This window comes from Plecotus auritus, assembly GCF_963455305.1.
Source record: "Plecotus auritus genome assembly, chromosome: 7".
Classification (NCBI taxonomy): Eukaryota; Metazoa; Chordata; class Mammalia; order Chiroptera; family Vespertilionidae; genus Plecotus; species Plecotus auritus.
The window spans coordinates 10,797,091-10,805,144 of NC_137774.1; the positions used below are offsets into that span (position 1 = coordinate 10,797,091).

General features: G+C 54.4%; 1 protein-coding gene across 2 annotated transcripts; it reads right to left on the reverse strand.

The window, feature by feature from the left end:
- Window positions 1–1,146: 1,146 nt before the first annotated feature.
- PRR15L (proline rich 15 like) lies at window positions 1,147–7,602 on the reverse strand. Of its 2 annotated transcripts, XR_013961168.1 has the most exons (3): window positions 6,989–7,549; window positions 2,576–3,042; window positions 1,927–2,369 (listed from the first exon to the last, which is right to left on the reverse strand). XR_013961168.1 is itself a non-coding variant. In XM_080679620.1 (2 exons), exon 2 carries the CDS (start codon window positions 3,013–3,015, stop codon window positions 2,713–2,715), a length of 303 nt encoding a protein of 100 aa, XP_080535746.1. In that variant the 5' UTR covers window positions 3,016–3,042; window positions 6,989–7,602; the 3' UTR covers window positions 1,147–2,712. The 2 variants fall into 2 exon arrangements, 1 of the variants encoding a protein (XP_080535746.1); XM_080679620.1 differs by having other exon boundaries at window positions 1,147–3,042; window positions 6,989–7,602.
- Between the last annotated feature and the right edge of the window lie 452 nt (window positions 7,603–8,054).

Here is an 8,054-nt window from a genome sequence, read left to right on the forward strand (position 1 = left end):
AGTTCCAACCCCACCTCTTCGAGGGCATGAGCTCAGCAACTCAACTGGAAAATGGGGGTAGTTGGTAATAGGCCCTGTCTCAATGGGGGACGAGAGGATTAAATGAGGACCCTTGGGGAGTACTTGCCACAGGGCCTGTCCCATTTTAATCCTCATCCAAGGATGTTTCTTTGTTTTTTTGATCCTCACCCAAGGATTTTTTTTCCATTGATTTTCAGACAGGGTGGAAGAGAGGGAGGAGAGGAGAGAGAAACATCTATTGGTAAGACATATCTATTGGTCGTCTCCCACACGTTCCCTGACAAGGCCCTGGGATCAAACCCACAACCGAGTACATGCGCTTGATTGGGAATCGAACTCACAACCTTTTTGATGTACAGGACAACACGCCAATCAACTTAGCCACCCAGCCAGCGTGGGCCTGGCCCGTTTTAAACCCTCTGTAAATGTCAGGCATTAACAATGGGCAGGACTGGAATATGGGGAAAAGTCTGCTCCTCCATGGGAGGCGTTATGGACTGAGTTATTGGGGGGCTTTAGAAAGTTCCGTCATGAGGAGGGATAGGGGAAGAGTCCTCCTGTCCTCCTCCTGCTCCTGGTCTCCCTCACTCATCCTCAGAGCTCCCCATGCCATGGGTGAGGCCACTTAACAAAGGCCCCCTTGTATGGTCTGTTTGCTTTGGTAATAAATTTCCTGAGCAACGCTCCTTGGGGTGGGGTGGGGTGGGATGGCCCGCAGCCTGCGAGGAGCTGGCCTGGAAGCTGCTGGACCACATTGTTGAGTCGCCATCTTGGTCTCTCTCTCTGTCCATGTTCCCACTGTGAGCTCTGGAGATATGGCCAATTTTTTCCAGTTCCCAGCTCCTGTGGTTTGAGAAAGATCCAGATCTAACAGCCTCAAGAGCACGCTCTCTCCTCTTCCTTAAATGGAAGCTGTGGGCTATGGTGAGTTCCTTAATAAGGGAAGGCGGGGGGGGGGGGGGAAGAGGGGAGGGGAACCAATGTTAATGGAGAACCTACTACAGGGACAGGACTACTAATGGGCCACTAGTTATTGAGCACTCCCTGTGAAATAGGTATCATTATAGGCCCTTTTATAGAAGAGAAAACAGGCTCAGAGGAGGTACGTTTTTTTGTGTGTTTTTTAATACATTTTATTGATTTTTTACAGAGAGGAAGGGAGAGGGATAGAGAGCTAGAAACATCAATGAGAGAGAAACATCAATCAGCTGCCTTCTGCACACTCCCTACTGGGTATGTGCCCGCAACCAAGGTACATGCCCTTGAATGGAATCGAACCTGGGACCCTTGAGTCCGCAGGCCGACGCTCTATCCACTGAGCCAAATGGGTCAGAGCAGAGGAGGTATGTTTTTTAAAAAATTTATTGATTGATTTTTAGAGAGAGAAACATTGATTTGTTGTTCCACTTATTTATGCATTCATTCTATGTGCCCTGACTGGGGATGGAACCAGCAGCGTATTGGGACGATGCTCTAATCAACTGAGCTGCCCGGCCAGGGTTCAGAGGAGGTTGTTTTTGTGTGTGTGGTTTTTTTAATGTTCCCCAAATCACACAGCTGCTAAGGGGTGAAACCAGAATTTGAATCTTGATCCCAAACCAAACCACTGAAACTTTGAGTCAGTCCCCAGAGGTCTGCTTCGTTCTCTTGCAGCCCCTGCTGGCCTCTGCTGACCAGAGGGACTGACCACGGGGGTGCCACAAGCTCCTTCCTATGTCCTCCCTACCCCCCAGTGCTAAGGGTGGCTTGAGGGTGAAATTAGTGTCCCGGTCCCGACACTCCGACACCTGGGGACCCTATGTGAAATGTGAGAGGAACGATTTCAGCACCAGGTTCCACGTACATGAAGGGAAACAAAGGCCTAAAATACAGTCCTCTCAGTAAATGGAAGACAAGCAGATAGATAGATTCTCAGCTTTTGCAGCATTGTTTATTACAAAGAGAGAAACCTACAATTATTTTTTTAAAACAAAATTCAAGGCTCCAGGACTCATCTCTGGGGCTGATCCGTCTTAAATACCAGTGGGGAAGAACTGGCTGCTTTTAGGTCCTATCAGAGATTCCTCACCCCCTCCCCTAACTTGGACCCATGGGGTCCCTAACCTGGCCTTCTGCAGCACCTCCGGGAGTGCCAGGGTCCTCGTCCCCCTGCACATCTGGGGGCAAAGTTCCTGGAAGTTTCCCACTTGTGTTAGGAGGTAAGCTCAAGTTCAGTCCATCTCTGGCTCCTGGAAACGATCCCCCATCACGTCTTCTGGAAAATGCACTCTCAGGATTGGCCCAGGGAATAGTCACGGGTAGAGACAGTAGAGGAAGCAGCAAGTCAAACTCAGCCTTGACCCCGTGCCCTGGGAGGAAGGGAAGTCAATCAGGCTCCCTCTCTCTGTTCCTTGTCCGCCTCCCTGCCCGCCCTGACACGGCTTCAAGGAGGGCTGTCCTTCCTGGGTGGCACTTGTCATCCTTGAACCGAGTGCCTTTATATGTGGTGGGGGGCGGTGGGAGGACCCTGGTATCTCCCAGACTTCCCAGAAAGCCGGGGCACATAAATACAAACCTAAAACCAGACACTTCCTGCCAGCAGGCATTAACTGCCCCCAGGGCTTCAGCTATGGCCAAAGAGGCCAGCGTGGCAAGCTCCTTGCTCAGATCCAGCTGACAGCAGGGAGATGCTAGCATCCTCCTCGGCCCCCTTCACTGTCCTTTGCCCTCCCTGTCATCAAAGAGGTTGGGGTTCTCCGCCAGTGTGGCTCGCACTTTCTTCTTCTCCTTGAAGCGGCCGGAATTGGAGACCTTGACGTGCTTGCCCTTTGTGTTCTTGTCCACGATCTTCTCCAGGCGGGTGTTAAAGTCACTGTTGGCACCTCCGCCCTCAGGCCCCGGGGGGTCTGCGCTGCCCTCCGTTTGGGCATAGGTGTCAGGGATCTCGTACAGCACCTTGGGGGTGGATTTCTTTTTCCGGAGGAAGGTCAGCTTCCACCAGCCCACTTCGGTCATGGCGCTCCCTGAGGGGAGGAGGGGCTTCTGCAGGAGAGAGGGAGAGGTCAGTGGGGAGAAGGCGGGGGGGGTGCCTTGGAGCAGCCCCCTCTAGATTCCTAACCACATTTTATTTATTACTTATTTATTTTATTCTTTATTTATTTTTGTCATTGTTCATCCTCATCCAAGGATCTTTTTCTGTTGATATTTAGAAAGAGTGGAAGGGGAGGGGAAGAGAGAAAAACATCGAAGTGAGAGAGACACATCAATTAGTCGCCTCCCTCACATGCCCTGACCAGGGCCTGGAATGAGTCTGCAATCAATGTATGTGCCCTTGACCAAAATAGAACCCAGGACCCTTTAGTCCATGGGCTGATGCTCCATCCACTTCTATCCACTGAGCTAAACCGTTAGGGCTATTATTTTGAATCCTCACCTGAGGACATGCTGAGAGAGAGAGAGAGAGAGAGAGAGAGAGAGAGAGAGAGAGAGAGAGAGAGAGAGAGACTTCGATCAGTTGCCTTTCATATGTGTCTCAACCAGGGATGGAACCCGAAGCCCAGGTCTTCGTCCTGACCGAGAATCGAATGGGCAACTTTTGATGCACAGGGCAATGCTCAACCACCTGAGCCACTCCAGCCAGGCTGTTTTAATGGTCCAGGCCTAAAGGCATGAAAGGTGGGGCCGATGACCCTCAGATTCAGGTAAGTGATGCAATGCATTTAGGGAGAAGAGAGAGGGTCTGGGGAAGAAGTAGCCAAATACACATCGACGGGAAAGCCCTCTGAGCCCAGGGGAGGTGACAGTGGGGAAGACACACACCATCGCCAGGTCCCTTGGGGCTGCAGGAAGGTGAACAGCTTGCCCAAGTCACACAGCATCCAGGCCTTGGACACCCTTTGGGCAGATGGTCAACTGGTATCAGACAGACAGAAACACCCTGGGCATCTTGCTTGTAATTCATTAATTAATAAATCCATTCATTCAAATTTAAATAGGACGTGTGATGTTTGGAGTAATTTGGACTTCCCACTAGTGATGAGCAGGGAGAGGAACCTCAGGCTGGGAGTGGGAAGTCCTGGGACTGGTCCAGGTGTGTGACCCCTGGCAAGTTGCTTCTCTGGACCTCAGTGGCCTCATCCGTCCCTCCCAGCCCTCATATTCAGCTCTGATGTTGATGCCCGCCCACAGAGAGAGACATGCTTTACAGAATACAACTTACGATAATGGTTGAGGGACAGCCCCCTCTCCCCACCCAGCTTCCACAAGGCCAGGCGTTTGAAGGGGAGCTGAGAATTTGGAAGGAGGTTTGGCGGGGCCAAGAGGCACATGTGATATATGGTTATCATGGGTTGGACTCTCCATAGGGAACCCAAGAGATGGGCTGTGGGGGCTAAAGTCCAGGCTTCTCCACTGACAAGCAATGTGCCCGGGAGGAGACCTCACCATTTACTGATCGCCACAAAGGTGTGTCTGAGCTAGTGGAGATTTGGGGAGATAAAGTTGCCCGGACATCACTGACAGGTGGGCATGTAGACCAGGGGGACTGAGATCAGTGAAGGAGCAGGCAGAGTGATGAGCGACACCTCTGTTTCGGGAGAGGCTGGTGGTCTGGCCTCAGGACTCCAGAGTGTGGCTGGGGAGGAGGGGCAGCAGCCACCACACAGCAGAAAGCTGGACGGTCCACCAGCCCGGGCACAGGCAAATGTGTCACCTCTTTCTGAAAACGGATGGTCTTGCCTGGCCGGCGTGGCTCAGGGGTTGAGCCTCAACCTATGAACCAGGAGGTCACGGTTCGATTCGATTCCTGGTCAGGGCATATGCCCGGGTTTCAGGCTTGATCCCCAGTGTGGGGCGTGCAGGAGGCAGCCAGTCAATAATAATTCTCTCTCATCATTGTTTCTCTCTCTCTCTCTCTCTCTCTCTCTCTCTCTCTCTCTCTCTCTCTCTCCTTTCATCTCTGAAATCAATGAAAATATATTTTAAAAAATAAAAATAAAAACTGATGGTCTTAACTACCTTTTCTAAAAAGACCAGAAAGAAATACGACAAATGACTAGTAGTGGTTTCCTTTATGTAGAAGGAATATGGAATGCTTTCTCCCCTCCACTTTTCTAATTTCCAGATCGGCCACAGTAAGTATGGAGTCTGTTCTGTTGGAGGAGGAACACATCACATTCAGAAAACACGAAGGCAGGATGCTGGCCCAGGCTGGGAGTGAGTTGAGTGCCTCCCTCCATCGGCCCCCTTGCTGTTGTCCCCTGTCCCCCCATATGCCCATCCCCCTGCCCAGAGCATGCCCCCAACTGAGTCCTCCCACGGCTTTGTCCAGAAAGCAGATTCCACGTTGCCAGCCCTGTCCCAGCAAGAGACCCCAGGGTGGATCTGTGCAGCTCCCACTTAGGAAGTGAGGGAGGGGCGAGAGTGGCCAGATAAGTACTTTCCGGGCACCCTGGAGAGGCGAGGGCACCCAGGGGACAGCGGGAGGTTTGCTTTGGCAGCTTGCCCCACCTGGGCCTAGCACAGCCTTGCACAGATCTCGGAGTTCCAGGATGGGTGCCTGGAAGGAGCCGCGAGAAGGGCAGGGAAGGAGGGACAGGACGCTTGCTCCCTTGCTCGGCCTGTGGGCGCCTGAGTTGCCACCTGGTCTGGGGCAAGTCCCATGGCCCCACCGGGGCTGCCAAGGAACTTGGGGAGTGGAGGATCCAACTCCCGAACCAAGGGTAATAACCAGACCGCCTAGCCTAGAGGAAGTGGCTTTTTTATGTGCCAGTTAAAATACACCCGCCGTAATGGGTGTTTCAAGTTAGCATCCACAGGGAGGGACCGATCACAAGGACCTTGTCAGGAAACCAGAGGGGAATGGCCCTTGGACCCTGCCCTGCAGCCTCCACCATGGCACCTCGGTGCCCGTGCCTCCTGGCTTAACCTCCGGGCTCTCTAGGAGACTGTTTGCCAGGCCTTGCTGTCCCCCTGCTTAGGGCACGCAAGCACAAGTAAGCAGGTGTTTATCCCTTTAAGCAAGCCTGACCTATGGAAATCTGAATTTGCAGGACAGCTAAATTAGGTCTTTGTTTTGCAGAATAACCCAGCTAGCTATAAGATTCTGGTAAACAGAGAGTTACCCCAAGAGAGTGTAAAATCTGACTTGCTTAAAAAAGAAAAAGAAAAAAGAAAGTGTTATCCAAACTTCCCAGCTACCCAAAGTACCCAAGAACAAGACACCTACAGCCGCACACCTACACCCAATCACAGAGGGTCGTAGGGGGCTGGGGGCGGGGACTGAATTGGGATTTTGAGCATGGTCTGCAGTCTGTTCACGGCCAAGCGGAGGGCCGGCCCTTGCCCTGGGGCCCTACAATCCAAGAGGTGATAGAAATCTGCCCCTGAGGAGGCCGCTACACCTACGCTGTTTGCAAGCTTGGGAACCCAGCCTCAGGGGGACCTCACGGGACAGCCCACCACCCCTTGCCTGGCCCGCACATGGACACCCAGGATAGGCCCCACCGCCCCAGCTGAGTTTGCCCCTTCTTAGCTGAGCCAAGTTAACCATTGACTGGGGCAAGGTGGAGGGGTGGAGGGGGCTGGAGGGAGCAAGTCGGCTTCTGCGTTGTAAGACAAAACCCAGAGCCCCAGCCCTCAGCTTTCTGGGGGGCCCCTGGGACTTCTCCACTCTGGATAAGTCTGGGGTACCCTAGACAGGAACAGGAGGAGGTTTTTACCAGACAGCCAGAAATACCCTCCAGGCCGGGGGCAGGCGCTGGAGGGCTCCAGCCCAACAAGAGTTAACCGAGAACCGCTCTGGAGAGAAACTCCCACCAGGAGTTCCAGGCTGGAGGCCTGGATGGACTCCAAGAAGCCAACGGGACAAGCCCTGAATTCTGCTGCTCACCCAGGAGGAGGTGGGAGCCCGGATGCCAGGGTCTCCCTCACAGCTGGACTTGTCAGCCTGACTACACCTTGGTTCCCCGCCGCCCACCCTTGCCTGTACCTGTAATCCTGGGTGCAGCAGCTGGAGCTGAGCCCCTCCCTAGAGAAGGGGCTGAGTGCAGGCGCTGCCCGGAGGGGAGCCTGGGGGAGTTGAAGGTGCCGCCAGGGTGCTGCGCCAGGCACGGCTCGGGCCAGGGGAGCTGGGTAGGAGCAGCTGTGCAGCAGGTGCAAGAGAAACAGGTGCAGGAGCGGGGTACCTGCTCACTGTGCCTCCAGGAGTCAAGGTGAACCTGAAACCCAGCCCCTCCCGGCTAAGTAAACAGAAGCAGAGGCCTGCTCGGCCTGATGAATATTCATTACCCCAGAAATCCAATCCCCGGGCCCCAGCACCCACCCAGGGTCCTCCAGGGACCGCCTCGCCAGGAGGAGGAAATCCCCAGGGAAGCCTGGGGCAGGGGCCAGAGGGGAGCCTCTCTCCTCAGTTTCCCCACTCTCCAGCGCCTGGCCGCTGGCCGCCTGTAGCCAAGGTCCCCCCCGCCCGGTTCATGCCCCAAGGAGGTTCAGACCCCTTTCCGGCCACAGCAAAGCCTGGACCTTGCCCCGGGCACAACCGGGAAAGGGTTAAGGGCCGCTGTTCCCGCTGGCTGAGAAGGACAGGGTGCACCCAGCTCCTTTGAACTCCAGAGTCGAAACCAGTCCCTGGTTAAACTGGTTGGCAGACCGGTTCCCAGGCTGTCCGCTCCGCCCCAAGTTCAGTGCTCCACCGGCCGGTGCTAGGTGGGTGGCTGCGGCTCCTGTACCCCCCAAAGGGCCCCTCCGCAAGATCTCCCAGCGCCGAAGTGGGCAGGGGGCCCTGGTGCCTCCAGACTCACTACAACCGCAAACCGCCTCCTCCCCTTCTCCCTTGCTTAGAGGTGGGCTCTGGGGGCTTTGAAATCATAGGCACCAGCCCGTGTGTGCGGGGAAGGGCGGTCATTTTCCCGCATACGGCACCATACTTTTGTTAGACTCTCGGAGAGAACTGTGATGGCTCCCCACCCCAGGTACCACTTCACTCAACTTCCCCCAACGGCCAGCTGTCCCTCGGATGGACCTTGCTGGGTATTACAAAGTGCGCAAAACCAAAA